This window comes from Eupeodes corollae, chromosome 3 (genome assembly GCF_945859685.1).
Source record: "Eupeodes corollae chromosome 3, idEupCoro1.1, whole genome shotgun sequence".
In the NCBI taxonomy this organism is placed as follows: Eukaryota; Metazoa; Arthropoda; class Insecta; order Diptera; family Syrphidae; genus Eupeodes; species Eupeodes corollae.
In genome coordinates this window covers 57,868,420-57,888,939 of record NC_079149.1, presented here as the reverse complement: position 1 = coordinate 57,888,939, position 20,520 = coordinate 57,868,420, and the positions used below count along the sequence as shown (strand labels likewise).

Below are 20,520 nucleotides of genomic sequence, written 5' to 3'. Positions count from 1 at the left end.
ATTCTCGGTTGCAGTATTTTTGGGTATGGCCAATAGCTTGGCAACGTTTGCACTGCGGAACAACTTTTGATTTTCGGAGTGATTCAATTTTAACAGCTATGTCTAAGATTAATCTTACTTTATAAATCTTCTCGAGAAAAAAAGTAAGCATGAATAAAAAGGCAGTAAACTCTTACTTGTCATCAATTCTCCAGAGGAGTTTTTAACTGTCTCATTCTTAAATAGATTGACTGCTTCTTGGAGGGCTTGGATGCCTTTTTATACAAGATCTTCTACTACTTCCTCGGGAGAGTACGAGGAATGAAGAACTCTGACTACTACTTTTATTGATCTTGTAGCTTTGTTCTTATATGAGTGCTTGGTGTTTGCTCAGTTCTTCAGTGACAGATCTATACTCGTCAGCTTCTTCGACTGTGACTTTCCAGTTGTCTTCGTTGTACGATGTGTATTTACAAGCTTTTTTAGTACATTTTTCTATTATTTTCTTAAGATTTCCAAAAATTGCTAATCCTGAGATCATAATTGGTGGTGGTTAGGTAATTTTTGTTCTGCCTTAAGCGTGAGATATTGATTTAGCAACAGCTACCACTTTAGTTCCAGTAATCAACTCTTTGTTATTTTCGGTTTTAGAGCTTTTCTGATTTCTTGAACGAGTATCGGGACTACGTTTACGTTTCTTTGTGGTATGCTTATTTTTCTTTTTCTCAGTTTCAAACAAGAGCTCTTCTTCATCAGTTTGATATTCAGGTTCTATTTTTTTTGGACTTAACTGAATCGTGGACTCTAAATCTTTCTTGTCAAGCAAGGCAACGTTCTCTTCGAGTTTTTTGACTTGCAGCTGAAGACTTTGAACTAGAACTTCAAGTTGTTTTCTTGCCGCTATTTCAATTTGCCATTCTTCAAAGTAGTTCTTTGATTTTGATTGGTCTTTCTCTTTGACTTTGTTGGAACGCTGTTGATCTGTGATGTCGATCTCTTCATTGATCTTGGTTCCTATTTCGCTGATGTTTTTAACATCTGTAGTATTGTTTGAGTTTGTCGATGATGTAACCCCTGAAGTAAATTTGTTTGGGGAGTTCTTTGCATCTTTGAACTCCGTCTCTCAATATTTGTAAGCAATAATTGGTCCTACCCAGAATCCATAGTAGTACCGTCCTCTTAAGAGAGGTGATTTACCAGCTTCACTGGAGTGCCACCTGAGATTTTGTTCATTGCCATAATTTTGTTAAATTAGTGTTCGTACTATAAATAGGTCAGTTACTTCTATCCATAGTTTATATTCAGCCGCCCCACAGGGTACAGACGCTGACCAGTGTGCCGCACAATATGTGTCAGACGGTCATGGATTTAATCGTGAGCTGGTGCATTCAGAGCGGTATTACTGTTCTTTTGCTCCTAGTTCCTGAAAAAATAACTCTGTTGAATCAGCTCATGGATCTAACGGATCCAACGCTCGTCGTTAGTTGGGTATCCAGCGAGCACCACGAGGAGGTGACGATGCGATTTTGCCACGCCTAAAATGTACCGAAAATATTAATGACGGGCTTTAGGTTAGTGAAAAAACAATTATTTATGTTGTCACGACGTTTCGTTCATGTCTATGAATATCATCAGGTGTGGCAATTAATCTATATTTGCATTAATAAATTGGTAACAATTTGATAACATTTAAAAAACTATAAAAACTTACATTTGTTACATGAATATTGCATTTAAGAATAAAATCATTTGATTAACAACAATTTTTACAAAAATTTAAAAAAAATATTCCATTGACCTAAAGCCCGTCATTAATATTTTCATCACTTTTAAAATTTCACTTCCATTAACAACAATACGTACCTTCAACTTGAAAAAAAGCTGTAGTCTTTGAAAATTTGTAGGGAGTATTACCAAAAACTCAGTTTTGTCTTAATTTTTAAAAGTAAATGTCTTATTTTGCAGGACTAAAAACTTTGTTATTTAATTTCATGAACACAAAGTGTCATGATCTTTTTTAATTAGGTTTAAATCAAATAATATGTGTATTTACTTAAAAGAAACTATAGGTTTGGGTATTTCAGATAAAACTGCTCTTTAAAGGTATATTTTTAGAAATTGTGGGCTTATGCATACAATTTTTTACTAAAGTTCATATCCATCGTAATTGTTTTACGCTATATTGAGTCTTAATTTTTTTTATTATTATTAAAGGGTTATCTAATGTCCAATAGCAGATTTTATTTGAAAAGTAGTATTGAGGAACACTTTAGGTTTGTCAATATCTAGTCAATTTTGGAATAAGTCATTCGAAAAACGAGAATACACCGTATTTTATATAAGCTTTTAAAGTTAGTCAAACCAATTGATCACCAGTAACGAAGTATCTTTGCTGATTGGTATGCACCGGACGCTCATTAAATAATCAGCTTTAGGGATGAAGTCCATTTTAAAGACTGAGGCTGAATTATTTTATAAGCTGAGTCCTTGGTGATCGAATATCAACTAGTTATTGTTGAATTTGTTCCATTTAGATTTTTCTAAAAAAAAGTTAGCAAAAAATTAACAAAAACTAATTTGATCTCAATATCTGTTTTTAATTAATATTTATTTTAGTCAAATACCAATTTTTAGTTGCATTTTTATTTGGGACATATAGTCATTATATTACAAGTATTGTACTCGTAAAAAACTTCGAACTCGAGATTTTATTCAAACATGCTATTATGATGATAGAGATGCAAAAAATGGGTTTGAGCAGATTCGGGTTAGGCGTTTTATAATTTGTTTTAACCCTAAAAATAGTAGTGAAATGAAATTGGGTGGTGCAACAGTCCGTTGTGAACCAGGGCCTAGTGACTTACAACTCTCAACCATTCCTGTGTGCGAGTACTGTTTTTCAGGAATGGAGGGGACCCACAATTTAAGGCTGAATCCGAACGGCTAGTTTGAGAAAGCACTTTTTCATGACAAGAATTACTCTTGAAGGATTTGTCAATTCCTCGCAAGAGGCAGTAACCCGCGAAAACTAATTTTTTTTTTAATTAAGGTGGCACAGTCAGGGATTGAAACCAAGACCCCTTGCATGACAGTCCAACGCACTAACCATCATGCCACGGGTACTACCTAAAAATAGTAGTAGTCAACATATTAATTTTTGGTCCAAAATCTGAAATTCGAATTTTTTCAGAAACGAATTTTATTTTTATAATTCTTATGTATATCTTTAAAAAAATACCAATTTTGTAACATTTGGTTATTTTAAAATGGCAAAAGTATTAAAAATAAAATATTTTATAAGCGAAAAACCGACTAACAGTTTGTGATTTTTTTTTATAATTCCATCCAAACAGCGTTTACTCAAAAAATATTATTATAAGTAAACAAATTCTAAAAGTTTGTGATCTGTGCTATCACTATATTAAATTTGGAATATCTTTAACAGGAAACCTTGTATAACAAATTTGATGTGAATCTTAAAACTCAAAATACTTTAAAATCAGTTCTGCTTTAAATAAACCTTTTTGAAGAAACTCAATAATATGGGTATACTATTTCAAATGTTGTGTTGATTAAAAATTGATGCTTCTTAAAATATCACTCTAGGCCCATTTTGAATTCCTATTTCACATTACTCCCATTCCCAAAACAAAGATGTAATAATGAGTACCTATACTATAGTACTTTACTCACCATTATAATAAAATATGATAGCAACTCAAGTAATAATTACAAAACTCTCTGGAATTCATTTTCACACAGAAACAAATCTGTATTCATAACTTATTTCTCAGAACAACATATTTATGTACAATGTAAAGTACATATTCGAAAAAGTATTAAATATATAAGAATTTTGTCTGGATTTTCATCATAAATACATAGCTACATATTTTTTATAAAAACAAAATTGAACAATTTTCTTGTTTTTTCGTCTTCTCATTTTCATCTCGTCAGGATAAGTAATATGTAATAATTTTATATCCAATTTTATCCTTTTTTACTTACAGACACTTCGCGAGTTTCCGGAAGAGCTTCGGGGCGATGTTTCCATGCATCTACATCGTGAAATACTTCAGCTGCCAATTTTTGAAGCAGCATCGCAGGTAAATTGGAAATTGTAAAATTGAAAGAGAAATTGTATATTCCCTTACACTTTGCTTTTCTTTTTTGTTTGTTTGTTTATTTTTCTTTTGTTCGCTATCCTTACAAGAGTTCATATGTATTTTCACCATCGAGTTTTCCGATTGCAAGCATAATAACTTGTTGACACAAGTGCTGTGAAGTACAGAAACGTGGAAATTGACTGGGTTTTTCTTCTATTTCCTTTTTTTTAATAAACCGTGAATATGAACGGTAAGGGGCTCATATGTTTGTGTAATGTGCAAACAAACACATCAGGATCTCGTCTTTCTTTGGCGTATGTGTATTTCAATTTTGAAATTGATAAATAAAGGAGATGTCATTTTGTTGTTCATTTTCATATTTAATTCACATCTTTTACTTTTGAATATTATCAATCATCATCAAATTTCATTTCAACTCGCAGACACTTTATCAATGTCAGCTTTTACTTTGGAATGTAGTGAATTTTAAGTTTCAACAATTGATTTTAAATTCAGCGTCTAAGTATTTAATGATATGATTAAATTTGTTAGGCTGACATACCAGTTTACAACACCTTGGGAGCCGGGCGTCTGGGACTCAATTAACGAACATTAAATCGCCATAAATCTAAACCTCTTAAATCTTGACGCCCAAGACTGAGGAGAGTTCTGCATATTGATCTTGGAGTATTGGCTTATAACTCAGCAAATGATTTTAATTGAATCCACTTAAATATCGCTTCGCAGTTTGGGTTTTAGACCAGATTGAATAGAACGACCATTATAGCCTAAAAATACCTATTTTAATAGGGTGAGTTAAGCTAACAAACAAAGCTTCTAGATCTTTCTTTGGAGAATCCTTATGTCATTGTTTTAAGCCAGCCTATCCACAGAAAGCGATATTTTGGTACGGATTGTTTAGTGATGGCATCCTTGGACTATTTTTCTTGAAAAATGGTACTTTGGAAACCGTTCCGGTCAACGTTGATCGATACATTACCTAATTCCTGTTTTCTACTTCAATTCAAGATTCTTTGAACCCTTTTTACGAGGAACCCTGATTAACAAAGGCCGATATTATGGAATATCATGAAATCCGTGTGATACAGCTAGAAAATGTCAAAAAGGTGTTGCAAAATGGAAGTGATAAAAAGCGCTACTTCAAACGATTTGCATAGTTAATAAGAATATTTGCTTGCAAATCAATAACTGATGATGTTTACTTGCTACACATAGGAACTACGTATATAGCAAGTTTTGCATTCGTACAAAAATTTCGAACTCGAGATTTTAATCAAACATGATATAAAGATAGAAGAGAAGTCGGGCTAAAAAGAGTATATGTATCTACCTATCAAAAACATTTCTTCATTATCATCATAAACATGTCTTTATCTATCTATCTGCATAAAGCTAAGCATGCTAATGAACTATTCTTTATCCGTTTTAGACACCTACCTAACAACACAAAAAAATTTAAACATACATGTTCTGCCTCTTTCATATCTTCAGATAATTTATTTTCAACCCTGGTTCTTCTAATATGAAATTAAAATAAAGCTCACCAAAGGAAAAAGCTTTGAACGAACTAGTTGAATACACTAACAATTGTTTTCGTTAAGTTTGCTTACAAGTATTTTTCATTTCCGGAATGAGTTGTTCTAGGATGAGTTGTGTCTTGGGATGAAACTAGCTTACCGACAAAAAATGGTGTGTATTCGATAAGTTCATTCAAATACACAAACCATTCACCTTAACATAATATTTTCAGAATATTTCATATATTTATTATAATAAAATGTTATTTTTTTCAACAAATTATATTATTATTCAATAAAATCAATTTCGCATAGTCTACCTAAAATTCTCTTTGTTTTTACACCTTAATTGTTGAAATTTGTTCCATATGAGAGCCGAAAAAGGGAGACATGCTAACAAAATAATACATACGATGATGATTCGTACAGACTAAATTTCTATTCAATCACTAACAAAATATTTTAAAGAAAATATATAAAATTTGCATGTAAAATAAATTAATTTAAATAAAATCGGTTAACCGATTTTCAAACAAAAAATTGAAAAATGGAGGTTTTTTGACAAATCAAATGGCATTTATACCTTGGAAGACAAAATTGTTTTACAGGTATATTTTTAAATCTTGATATGTATTTTTTAAATAGAATATTTGCATAAAGGATCAAGTATGCGATCAAGTCATGCATTTTATTTTTTCATTTTATTGTATTTTAAAAATGAGCCGTTTATTTTGAAAGTGGCATAAGTCACTTTTTCAATCAAATCGAGTTAATGGCAACACTAAATACAATTGAACGGTATCTTTTTATTTTTAAAAAATTTGCACTCAATAAGTTGAGAACTATTGAGATTTCTTCTAGAGAAGTATTGGTAATTAACGATATAACAAATATCGTAAATATCTTGACTTAAAACAAAAGTTACTTATGCCACTTTCAAAATAAACGGCTCAAATGAGACCTGCACCATGAGGGCACTATTTTTGGGTATATTGCAAAAAACGATATTTGTTTAATCGAACGGTTTAAGCTGGTCTTTCACAATACCTGCTAAATGCCTCTCAAAATTTGTATGTTTTTGTTAATAAAACTTAATAAAATATTGGTTCACAGGATTAAAACTGTGTTGAATAAAATATTAATATTTTTCCAAGAAAAAAGATTTTTGTTTTTAATTCTAAGAAGTCTTTACTCATTTTTATTGTTTCAAGATTCTTCTTATAGAAGATTTTTTAAATATGAAGGTTTTCATTTTTTAAATTGTTATGTAAAAGTTGGTACCTTAAATTGTTACACTTAATAAAACATTTTCTTATCAAAATCTTTAATTTTACAAACTTGTAACTTTTTGTTTTCAAAAACTCAATCATTTTACGTCGGAAAATAATAAAAAAGTGAGAGTCTAAAAATTATGTAGTAATTGTACATTTTATGCATATTAAAATTAATAACTTATTTTTTTCAAAAAAAAAAAAAATATAAAAAAAACATTTTCGAGGTTTAAGAAGATTATTTTAAAAATCCCAATTTTTCGAAGACGGTTTCATGTGTATGCTATCAACACAATAATATAAGACATTTAAAAATTAAAATTTTATTTTTCTCGTCATTTGTTTATATTTTTAATGTTTTTAATGCTTGAAGTATCTTATCGAAATATACATATAACGTAAATGGCATACAGCCAGAGAATAAACAGCTTTGTCCATTACCGTTTTCTAGTCATTCACGCTTTCCGCAAAGACCGTCATTGTACTAATCATTTGAATAAGCATGAATGGAAAATTCAAAATTCAATGTCATTCATCAATTCAATGCTTTCAAAAGCTTCTGTTTTGCCGTGATAGACATAGAATCGTTAAATCCTTATACGCTAAGTGTCGTGTACTAGTGGAAGTGATGGAAGAATGCATCTCAGCAATCTTTTGATCAAACGTGTGGGCCATTATTGGTATGGAACAAAATTCTACATTTTTTCTCTGAAACACAAGATTAGACGATATCTCACAAAAAAATTAATTGAGTATCGCAGTTCAGATAAACATGACTTTCAGATGATCATTCCCATTTAAACGTTTGCTAACTCTGCCCGTTCTTAAAATATCGTCTCAGACAAAATAAATATTAAATGTAGGTACATAGCTGTACGAACCGAACATCTCTCTAAAACCTATTTATTTAGATTCCTATAGGATATGCCAAAAGATTCAATTCGAAAAATTGGACAGATTACAATAACTTCCGATGGGAAATTAAAAAAAAATACATGCCAATGTTATAATTTTAAAATTCAATATATATTTCAAAACAGAAGTTTGAAAGTTTTATTATTTATGTTAATAAAAAAAAAGATTTCTAGAAAATTTAATTGTTGCAAAATTCTTATCAAAAATAATTTTTATTTTTAAAAAATGTTTTAAAATATTTTTACCTTTAATTTGGAATACTCAAAAATTCAGCTTAGTTGCGAAAATAAGATTTGACCATTAGGTTTGTAAAAGAATGCAATCTTTTGATAATGCAATCTCTTCGGATTAATAATAAAATTGTATTCTTTGAATACAACTAAAAATTAGGACTTCAATTACCCTGAAAACACTGCAAGATTGTTTGGACCTTAAATGACTTCAATCATTATTTTTCCAATTGTTCGAAACTTCACGCATTTTTTGCACTCACTTGAAGTGTTTGTATTCTTATGAAGTCTGTGTATTCACTTGAATTTTTTGCATTTTTAGTTTTTGTATTCACTTGAAGTTTTAGCATTCTTTTGAATTATTAAGTGAAATTCCAATACACACTTTTAAAATATTGATTTAAATCTTTTATCTGACATTGAAAATTGATGTGCGAGGTGTATGAGTCACTTTAGAATATTTTTTGTGAATTGAATTTTCACTTAAGAATGCAAAACAATACAAGGACTTTAAGTGAATGCAAAGACTTCAAGTTAATAAAAAGGCTTCAAAAAATGTATAAAGTCGCAAATTATTGCAGTAAATTTATTGCGGTCAAGTGCTTTAATTCGTAGTACCCGTGGCATGATGGTTAGTGCGTTGGACTGTCATGCAAGGGGTCTTGGGTTCAATCCCTGCCTGTGCCACCTTAATTAAAAAAATTAATTTTCGCGGGTACTGCCTCTTGCGAGGAATTGACAAATCCTTCAAGAGTAATTCTTGTCATGAAAAAGTGCTTTCTCAAACTAGCCGTTCGGATTCGGCCTAAAATTGTAGGTCCCTTCCATTCCTGACAACAGTACTCGCACACAGAAATGGTTGAGAGTTGTAAGCCACTAGGCCCTGGTTCACAACGGACTGTTGCGCCACCCCATTTGATTTGAAGTGCTTTAATTCTGTTTAAGGTCAAATGATAAGTGATTGCAAAATTTGAAGTCCCAATCTTTAATCAATAACTGTATTCTTTAAGTTGAATTCAATGAATGATTTCATTCCCAAAAGATGGTATTCTTTTGAAAGCCCTTTTGGCCAATATGTTCTAAACATCGCTATATGCAGCCAAATTCAATTTCTCAAAAAAACATATCCGCAGTTGCCCATCCACAGCTGTTTTATTGCATTTTTAAATTGACAAATACCAAAACAAAAACAAATAAAACTCGAATTTTATTAAAGACTATTTTTGATTCGTTTTTTACGTATAGTTTATTTATAAACCAAAGTAAATTGGTAAAAATGGAAGATTCACGAAAACATATGGTGAGAGAAATAAAGAAAATAGAATTTCGAATCTGCACTTGTTCGAAGTTTGATTTGTTAATTTGGTTTTGCGGATAAGTTTTTTAAATATTGGGGTATGTTCGTAGATTTGGTCAGTCGCCGTTTATGAAATTGAAGTTCTTATAGGTGGCTCATTTAAATGCACGGTCGAAAGCACGAAATTGGAATTCGTGTGGGAAATGTGGAAGACTTTTGAAGTTTAATGTTGACCCCTATTCATCATGCATCCGAGTAAACTGTCAAAATTTGTATAAATACCCTTTACTTACCTTTACTTTACTACAATTAGATAACCACTTTTTGCAAAAAGTGGCCGTTGTTGTTACACCTTAAATCTCGCAAATAGAAAACAACATTACAGAAGAAAAATATTAAATACTATCTATAGTTATAGATATCAACTATATAGTTGATCTATGATCAACTTTTATGACTCGTTTCTTGATTTGTGCGTTCCAATATTAAGTCAAAATAAATTTAATAAAAGAACGCTCCTATTTACTTTTAATCTCTTCTGAAAGAAAGCACAAAAACTGAAAGGAAAGTATCCATCAGAGAAGTACCGTGTTTTTTGGCATTCTATAAATAGTGAAGTAGCAATTTCTCAAGAAAACTCATCGGCAGTAGCACATTTCTGTATTTATAAATTGGTCCAACTGAAAGAAGAAGAATAATAATTTAAGAAACAACACAAATAGAAGAAAGTTTTGGGAAAATCAAAAGATAAAATTAACTTCAACAAAAAAAAATTAACTAAAATAAATAAAATTACAGATAATGCATTATGGCCCGTTAATTTGTATGTTTGTGTACAAAAAATATAGTTTTGTTTTAATCAAATTAAAAAAAAATGCACATGGAGTAGGTAGCATATTCTAATATGGTGCTGAATTATTCAGCTTTTCATTGTTTAACACGAATTAAACTATCTCACCTCCACTTCATAAAAAACATCAAAACACCATTTAGGTTAGGTTTTATAGTGGCTGTCCAAGATGGAAACGGACACACTTGGGCCAGTTTAATGGCCCATTGTGATACCACATGAACCTTGAGGCTTAGAGAGAGCAAGCGCCTTGAAAGTTTTAAATCCAGTGTTGGCCAGATGTTTTTTTGACTGGACACGTGGTGAATGTTGCTCCACCTGGTGCCTGCCTTCCTCACAGCGACTTGCATTAGCAGCAGTTTGGTATGCCAGTACTTGCCAAACGTGGTAGGATGGGCTGTACTGTACCGTTCCTGGCGAGTTCATCTGCCTTACAGTTACCTGGAATGTCTCTATGGCCCCGCACCCAGCAAAGGTGAATATTAAACTGTTGCGCCATCTCCAATGGAGATGATCGACAGTTATGGACTGTTATACGGATATCAGATGTTGATGTTTTCTTTGAGCCAGGACAAGACTTCTTTTATCGCCAAAAATTCCGCCTGGAACACGCTACAATGATTGGGAAGGCGGAATGAGAGACTTAATTTCTGTCGAATTGTAGTTGGAGATGGTGTAGTCTGTGTGCTATGGAATTAATTCTGAGTACCTTAGAATTACGGAGTGGCCAATGTTGTTGTTAGTCCACTGTGACGAAGCATTGAGGCGAATAGCAGAGCTTGCAGCTATTTGTTTGTTAAATATGTCAAGAGGTGTAAGGTAGAGCAAGGTGTCCAGTGCCGCAGACGGGGTCGTGCGAAGCGATCCGCTTATACATAGGCAGGCTGAACGTTGAACTTTATTTAACTTATCCCTGTTTATACCTTTCTCTAAAGCAGTCCACCATACCACTCTGAAACTCTCCGCATCCAGACTAGTTAGGATTTCATTCACCACTAGGTTCCAGAGGAGAGGAGATAGAACACCACACCTTGCGGTGTCCCTCTACTAACGAATCGTCTACAAGAAGAGTTGCCCAGTTTTGAGTTAATTATTCTGCTACTAAGCATTAAATGAATTAACTCCCGAAGCGAACTCTCTACATTTAGAGATGTTAGTGCAGATGTGATTGCAGATGTGTCCACGTTGTTAAAGGCACCTTCGATGTCAAGGAAAGCAACCATAGTGAACTCTTTATAATGGAAGGAATATTCCATGGTGCGTACTAAATTGTGTAACGCTGGTTTCACCGATTTACCCTTACAGTAGGCATGTTGAGACGAAGACAGAAGTCTTGTATCGATACGTGCCCTTAAATGGATATCAATCAATCTTTCCAAGGTCTTAAGAAGGAATGATGATTGACTTATAGGTCGTAGATCTTTAGGATTGACTTGGGAGCATTTACCTGCTTTAGGTATAAAAACATTTCTAACTTCTCTCCATGCCGAGGGAACATGGAACACCATTTACATTTTAGATAGTGTTGTCGAACTTAATAATTTTTAAATCTTCTTCTGCTTTGGAACCAAAAAGATTTTTCAATCCAAACTGAGATAAAACTTTGGTGGAAACATGGCAAATCTTAATTATCTTTTCTTTTGTTTTTACTTACAAAATAGGCCCAGTTAGTCCATTTTCATTAACAAAACTTAATAATATCAACAGCAACAGATTGATATGTTCCCCAATTGAAAACACATGATTCCAAATGCACAGTTACTCAACGAACACAGCCATCGAGATACAAATGCAATATCAATCGTACCAACACAAAAAAAGCAAAATCACATAAGATCCATTCGAGACTCGCATAAATGTCAAAAACCTATCCGTAGTAAGATTCTACTACGAACACACTCTCATCAAAAGATTAAAATCAATTTAAAAACTTACACTAGTAACAGTGATTTAATTTAATAAAAAAAAAACTAACAATACTCTAACCCTGTTTACAATCTCATGCAATTTCTGCATAAAATGGATTGAGTGCTTTACATAAATCTCACCTTGGACATTCCAAGGAATGTGTTTGCATTGGGATTCGCTTTAAAAACCTTCTTAGCAAAACCCACATTCAAATATCAAGAAATACGAACTCAAACTAAATTAATTAAATTATTTTTTATTTTACTTTATTAAACCGATGATGGTTTCATTACAGGGGTATCTATATTTTTGAACTTTCTTTATTTTTCAAGGGCTGTTTGAAACTTCTTTCGTTGCATATAAAAACGAATTTCTGTGCACCCGGTGAATTTCTCATCCACAGAGGGGATGCGTTAAATTATATTTATTACTTGTGCAATGGTTCAATGGAAGTTATCAAAGACGAAATGGTTGTGGCTATCCTTGGTAAGTAAAGCTCTCTTATTACTTTTTAAATAAATAACTTTTTTCTTCGTTTTATTACTTCTTTGAAAAATAATTGTATTTTGTGGCAGTGTATTTTACCATTTTGTGTTTTTTTGTTTAATTAAATTTTCCCTTCATTCTCAAGGTAAGGGAGATCTTGTTGGATGTGACATAAACGTGCATCTGGTAGCAACATCAAATGGACAGATGACAGCTACAACAAACAGTGCAGGTCAGGATATCGTGGTTCGGAGCAGTAGTGATGTTAAGGTAATTTTTTGGGATAGTTAATTGATTTAACAAACAAAAAGCCATAAAGTTTAATGAGTAGAGAATTTTAATAACCATCAAGGATAGGGATGTACCGAAACAATTTTTAAAGTGGAAATTAATTCTTTTTGACTTTGAAGAATTCCTTATTTTTATTTTAACAGTTTGGAAAGGTTTTGTATTTGTTTCTTTGAAGCTATTGTAAAGCTGATTGTTGTAAAAGTTTGAAATACTTAATTTGCTTTCTCAACGAATTAAGTAAGTTCATGGTACTTAAAACATCATACGCCCACATAGTACGAATATCAGTGCCACTTGTTTAAGGTCCACAATATTGATTACACTTTTCAACAAGCTTTTCTTACATAAAATAAACTTTCTCTTTTCAAATAGTTTTTGGTGGCCTAAATTCAAATCTGACTTCAAAATTAATTTATCACGTCAGGTTTTTGAGATCTTACCTTTTAAAATTCGAAAATAAAAGGTAAACTTATAAGGCCCTTTTGAGGCTATCTAAATGTATGAATCAGCTCTTTAAAAAAAAACCGTGGTAGTTTTCGAAATCTATAAACAAATCAAAACGGTATCTTACAAGAACAATAAGCTTCTAAGAAATCTAATGTCTAATTAATTCTATTATATCAAGTTCTTGAAACATATTTAAAGGTATAAAAATAATATTGAAAACTGGTATTTTTAAAACTTGTGTTAAAATTAAAGTTTGGATTCGAATTCAGCAATACAAATTTACTCCCGTATTTTTTTAAACCTATAAAGTATTAAATTCAAGGTTTACTCAAAACTATATGGAGTTAAATAAATACTCATAACAAATGAGAATTTCGACGGCTAAGTAAGATACTAAAATGATTTGAAGTTTATTTAGAGGAGAAATATTTGTGCTTTTCAAAATCATAATACAATTTATTGGTAAGAGATATTTTGAGTTTTAACTTAGCCTTGAAAGCCTAGTTTTTGATTCTTTTTAGTATACTCGTATTTAAAGGGACTTATTTAAAAAAAAACCTAATGTAATAGAAAAATTCAAAGATGATATTCTAATTAAGGCCGTGTTCATCAATAAACATTTTTTTGATAATGTTTCTGAAAAGGAACGTTATTTTGTCAACCAGTGGTGGAAAGCTGATGCAATGAGAACGAGTAGACCCATACATAGAACATTTAAATCACATTAAGACTTGTTTTAAGCACCTTACCTCATATTTCAAAACTTGCTGTGATATTTCGAGACCTTATTGTTAATGTAAAAACCCCCTTGAAATCTCCACATTACACGGCAATTTTTAAGATATGTCTGAACATTGCAGACCTCCCTTGAAAACCCCAGTTTATTTTAACTGACATTAAAAGACAGCCTTAGAAACTCCAAGAAATGTTTAGAAAGTACATTCCATTGGTCCATTAGTCCTTAGACCTATTCAAATATCCAGTCCATCTGATTCAAGACCTTCCTTAAGTTCTTAAGTAGATCTCACTGAAACTTTATAGACTTGTTTTGATATTTTTAGGGGACCCCTAGAGTTAAAAAAAAAACTCCCTAAAGTTTAAAAACCTATTTACAAACTAAACAAAAACTAACTTAAAATAACAAGACCTCACTTGATGTATCCAGTCGTTCATATAAATGTCAAGCCTGACTTGAATTTTCCTGTGCTTACTTTAAATCCCCATATCTGGCTTTAATTTTTAAAAATCTCTAACGTCTTAGGTGTTTTGAGGTCCTTAAAGCTGGAAACACCACAATCAAATTACGAAATTGTAATGATGCAGAAATTTAGGGCTCTTTTTGGGCTAATTTAGTGTTCTAATCCTGACCGGGTGCAAAAATCCCTTACCCCTCAAACTTGAGGTGTTCCCACCTTGACGTCAAGCAACACCACACCTTTAAATTCATAATTTTAAAAACCTCATTATAAAGGAATTACCTTAGTCACTTCGCAAAATTGAAATTTTTGGAGACTTTCTAAACCAAGCAAAATTTTAAAAATTTAATAATGGGGTATTTTAAAGCTCATTTTTTACTAGTTTGGAGCTCCTTTTCCCTTCCCCTCAACAATTAATTTCAAAAGTGCAAACATTTTTGTATTGCATTACCCTGATGAAATTTTTAAATTAAAACAATTTGGAGCTCCTCGAACTAAGGAGCCCTAAAATAAAATAAAATAAATTAATGACCCCACCCTTAGTTTTTTTTCAATTCGTTGTGTTTATAGAAAGTCCCCAAATATTTCAACTTTGTGACTTAATTTAGGGGTAAGGGGTGGAGATACAAATTTGGAGTTTCGCTAGCTTAGGAGCCCAGAAAAGAGCCCTCGAACTAAGGAGCCCTAAAATAAAATAAAATAAATTAATGACCCCACCCTTAGTTTTTTTTCAATTCGTTGTGTTTATAGAAAGTCCCCAAATATTTCAACTTTGTGACTTAATTTAGGGGTAAGGAGTGGAGATACAAATTTGGAGTTTTGCTAGCTTAGGAGCCCAGAAAAGAGCCCTAAGTTTCCTCATCATCAGTTTTTTGAAATTATGAACCTTAAGTTGGGGTGTTTCCAGCTTCACGGACCTGTTTTTTAGAGAAATCAAATGAAATTTAAATTATTAAAAACAATCGTGTTTACAAAGACGTCTTTAAGATTTAAAATGCAGGAAATGATTTAATAATAAGTTCGTGAGACCCAGCCGTTCATTTTATTTAAATTTGGAGCTAATTTAATTTCCAGCCCCAGCCATCTAGAGAGATTACTATCGTAGATTAGAGGCTAATCATCCTACAATAAAATATGACTGGCCATATGGACAACTAAACATATTTTAACATTTATATTATTTTGTTTTTTGGAAAAAAAAATCTTGAAACTTAAAGATTTTTAATTTTCACACGACTTTCAACTTAAAAACGTATTTTTTTTCTAAATTATTTGTACAAAAAAAAATAAAAAAAATTACTGGCGAGACTTTCCAGAGACTTTAAATTGAAAGTATTTAGTCTTTTTTAGCTGTTTCTTTTTTGATTATATTGACTGGAAACTCTCGTGGTCAGATCTAGTTAAAAATGTTGGATTTTTTTAAATTTCTCTCGTTTATGTATGTGTGAACGAATCTTTCTATTTTATAAAATTAAAAACGTCCCTTTGTGCTATTTGGTTTGCTAATTGGCAAAGCATGTTTCAAACATACTCGTAAGACTTGTTCCATATTTTTGTTTGATTATTTTTCTTTTAACTTATGTAATTTTAAAACAATAATACAATTTTATTAACTATTTGAAGTTTTGTAGCTTTCAATATGTTTTTGCTTATTTTGTTTAATTGGTTCAAAAAATATACATACATAAAAGACTTGATTGAAAAGGGATTGCTTTAAGCTATTTACCAATTTATTTCGTCAAATATGCGCAAAAATATTTCCAATGTGTACTCGTAGTTAGGTATTCACATATTTTTTGTATGTAAGTCTACATTCATTAGTTACTCTTAACACAGCATTTTCCATAAAATCTGTAAAGTACTATTCAATTCAGCCTTATTTTTTTGCTGCTAATCTGTGTGTTGTGTGTGTCCTCACAAATATAAGCAATTAATTGAATGCTTCTTTCATTCGTGTCCTATTTTGTTGGTTTTTATCATTGGAATTATTATATTTTGTAGTGATAGGTATTATTTGAAAACAAAAAAATTCCATGAAAATATTAGGGTGATTAAAATCATCTGTGGTTCACAGTGAAAAAAACTTCTTATTTTGAAATAAAACCGCTTAAAAAAAAACTAGTTCATCTGAAGTCCTTTTTTCATTTTCTACTTATGTGAAATTAACTATCTCGAAAAAAGAAAATTTTTAACTGAAAATCCAAAAGAATTTGTTGAAGGCTTTCATTTCTTCTTAATTTTTCACCTTAACCACCAAAAATAATAAGAACATACTTAAGGGGATTTTTGTTACCCTCATTATCTCAAGAAAAATAGGTAACTGTTTTAAAAGAGTTATTGGCTCGAGCACATTAGTTTTGATCTTCTTAACTTAGCAATGACTGGGAAAGCCAGAGTGTCGTTACATTCTACAAATCGCTGTACTTGACAGAACGACCAAGGTTGAGCTCTAGGGATGAGCTGCTTAAATTTTAAAATTTACTGCAGTCATTTTTGTTTTTATTGTATCTGGACTCCATTTTAACGGCATTTTGTACTTGAAGAAGAAAACTCCTTTAAGTCAAAGAAAAACCGTAACATTTTTCTTGATGAGGTTTAACTGCAAAAAAACCTCTGGCTGTTAATCCAACTGCAAAAAGTTGTTGCTTTATCATGATAATTTTTTAAAGGCTTTTGTGTATTTATCATTTATACGAATGGTGCTACCTAATGCGTCCTATGTAACATAATCTGGTTTTATTTTACTACAAGTACACAAATTCATAAATAACGTGCATCAGCATGTAAATAAAATTGAGTAAACCGCTGTCGACATTTTTAAAATCGGTTATTTCAGAATCAGCATTATGATAAATAAAAGATTTTAACAACGTGCATTTTTATTTTCGATGTTTTATCATACGATTTTTTTGTTCACTATTTAAATTAATCTATAAATCGTGCTTAATCCACCCCAATCAAATATTTCAAAAGTTCTTTCATCTATAGGTACTTTGATAATAATTCAGAGTTTATTAAGTACATTCTATTAGAACCAGGTACCTGAAACATAAACCAACAAATATTTTTTATTTATTTTGAACTCGATGAGTTCCTGAAGAGCCTTAGAGTAACCATTGTTATAGAAAATGTACTATACACTTGTAAGTAATAAAACTAATCAATCCAATTAATCAATAATATTCTTTCCCATTCAAATACCTTCAATATTATTTTTCTTTTATGTTGATTAAACTACGATATGCACATCAAATCATGATTTTTATATCTGTATAAGCCTTTCAAAATATCGTAAAATCCATTGAAAGCGAGCAAGTTAAAAAAAAGCCTAGGACGTGACCCACACTAATAACCTGTCTCAATTTCGGTCAAAAATTCGAAGTCAATATCTTTCTTTGTTCTTCCGATACTTGTCATTCCTTTTCAATTTTTTTTGTTGTTTTTGTAAGTTTTCATATTTAAAAAAAATAGATTTTTCTAAGAAAATAAGTATCTTTTGCCTATGATACGATTAATTTGATTGAAATATTTATTTTTGTTCCTGACATTTTTAGTGGAAAAACAATTTTTACCAATGACAGCAGCATTTTCTCAACGTTTTTATTTCTTATAATAAAGAACACCGGTTGGATTTTTTAAGAACATTATATTTTACATTATTAACAACATTTTGCATAGAACGAAATAATTTCGAAATCAACACCTTCAACTGTGCTTGAAATATTCTAATCTAAAATACAGGCTTTTTCAATAAGGGCACGTAGCGGTGTCCTGCTGGAACCACATGTCCATATAGTTCAGTCTGGGCAGTAAAAAATTAGTTATCATCGTCATGTAGAACTCGCTGTTGACGGTGACCGCCTCACTAACGTCGTTTTCAAAAATGTACGGACCACGGCTTGTTAACACAGCCATTCATCGAAAAATGCGCCTCGTCACTAAAACTGATTTTTCAGCCAAAATTGGGGCCCCTTTTCCAAACGATAAAAAGCCCAGTCAGCGAACAAACGGCATTGTCTATGGTCATGAATATTGAGCTGCTGGGTCAGTTGGATCTTGTAGTTCGCCCAAGTCCCGACGCAAAATTGGCCAAGTTGAAGTCTACGAAAGGCTAAGTTCTTGTGCACGGCGAGGAATAGATTGCCTCGGTTTCTGCTGTACACTTGTTTTCGTCCGGTTCTGCGTTCCAAACGTACGGGTATTGGTGTTGTCTGATTTTTTACTGAACCGGTCATATCAAATTTGGCCACCAAACGTTGAAGAGTCGACTGTAAAGGGTCACCACGTCTACCATAAAATGGACGACATGCGCGCAACGTTTGCGTTAAAATAAATGGATTGTATATGCTTTCGGATTGTACACTAGGTCATATGATCAAAACTTGAAACCATTCCATCTATAAGTTTGAACAAGATAACGTCTATTCTTTTCGGAACTTTTTAAACCTTTATTGAATTCAATGCTACATTGTTACAAAAACATAATATAAGAAAATGCTCTAACTGGCTTAGTTGACACATGTTTCCAGCTTTGAGTTTTTTCATTCACAGGACAGTTTAATAGATGTTTTTTTCTGAAGACCGAGAGTATCATAAAATTCAAAACACAGAAAATCTTAATTACTTGAGAAGAAGGGTTAGGTTAGGTTATAGTGGCTGTCCAAGATGGAAACCGACACACTGAGGCCAGTTTAATGGCCCATTGTGATACCACATGAATCTTGAGGCTTCCTCATAAGCTCAATGGAACCAGTTAGAATCTCTTACGAAACGTGAGAGGCTGATTAAACCGATATGATTTAGATCGTTTAGGTCGTTAAAGAAGAATTCTCCTAGGTAATTCATGCGTTTTCGAGCCAGAGCAGGGAATGTGCAGAGAAGATGAAGAACCGTTTCTTCCTCTTCCTGGTCCATACAGCTTCTGCAAAAGTTATTTGAGAATACGCCTAGTCTCGTGGCGTGCTTTCCTATTAGACAGTGTCCGGTTATTACACCTATTATCGAGCTTATATGCGATCTGCTTAGAGAGACCAAGCACCATTAACTTTTCAAATCCAGTGTTGGCCAGGTGTTTTTTGTGACTTGACACTTGGCGATGTTATTCCACCTGGTGCCTGCCCTCCTCACAGCGTCTTGCATTAGCAGCAGTTTACAAGTAGCGATTGGTATGCCAGTACTTGCCAAACGAGGTAGGATGGGCTGTACTGTACCGTTCCTGGCGAGTTCATCTGCCTTACAGTTACCTGGAATGTCTCTATGGCCCGGCACCCAGCAAAGGTGAATATTAAACTGTTGCGCCATCTCCATTAGAGATGATCGACAATTATGGACTGTTATAGAGTTTGTAGAGACAGTGTCCAGACATTTGATAGCGGCCTGGCTTTCAGAGAAAATACGGATATCAGATGTTGATATAACGTTTTCTTTGAGCCAAGACAAGACTTCTTTTATCGCCAAAAGTTCCGCCTGGAACACGCTATAATGATTGGAAAGGCGGAAAGAGAGACTTAATTTCAGTCGCTCAGAGTACACACCTTCACCAACCACTTCTTTTGTTTTTGACCCATCTGTGTAAAACTGGATTGAATCATCCTCCAAGAATGTCCTATCCTCCCAAAAAGATCTGGGAGGTATAGAAACCTGGAAGTTCCTTGACATGGTGTAGTCTGTGTGCTTTGGAATTGATTTTTAATACCTTACAATTACGGAGTGGCCAATGTTGTTGTTAGTCCACTGTGACGAAGCATTGAGACGAATAGCAGAGCTTGCAGCTATTTGTTTGCTAAATATGTCAAGAGGTGTTAGGTAGAGCAAGGTGTCCAGTGCCGCAGACTGGGTCGTGCGAAGCGATACGCTTATAAATAAGAAGGCTGAATGTTGGACTTTATTTAGCTTATCCCTCTGTATACCTTCCTCTAAAGCAGTCCACCACACTGCCACACTGTACGTTAAATCGCTGTGTATATGCGTGATTCTCGGTTGTAACCCCCATTTATTATTAATAGC

General features: G+C 32.5%; 1 protein-coding gene across 1 annotated transcript in view; it reads left to right on the top strand.

The window, feature by feature from the left end:
• LOC129950481 (potassium voltage-gated channel subfamily H member 8) overlaps positions 1-13,258 on the top strand; it is a 214,296-nt gene extending 201,038 nt beyond the window's left edge. Inside the window, exons 13-16 of the mRNA XM_056062418.1 lie at positions 3,990-4,085; positions 12,427-12,580; positions 12,726-12,850; positions 13,244-13,258. Coding sequence (XP_055918393.1) covers positions 3,990-4,085; positions 12,427-12,580; positions 12,726-12,850; positions 13,244-13,258 — 390 coding nt within the window. The remainder of the gene's footprint in view (positions 1-3,989; positions 4,086-12,426; positions 12,581-12,725; positions 12,851-13,243) is intronic.
• The last annotated feature ends 7,262 nt before the right edge of the window (positions 13,259-20,520 follow it).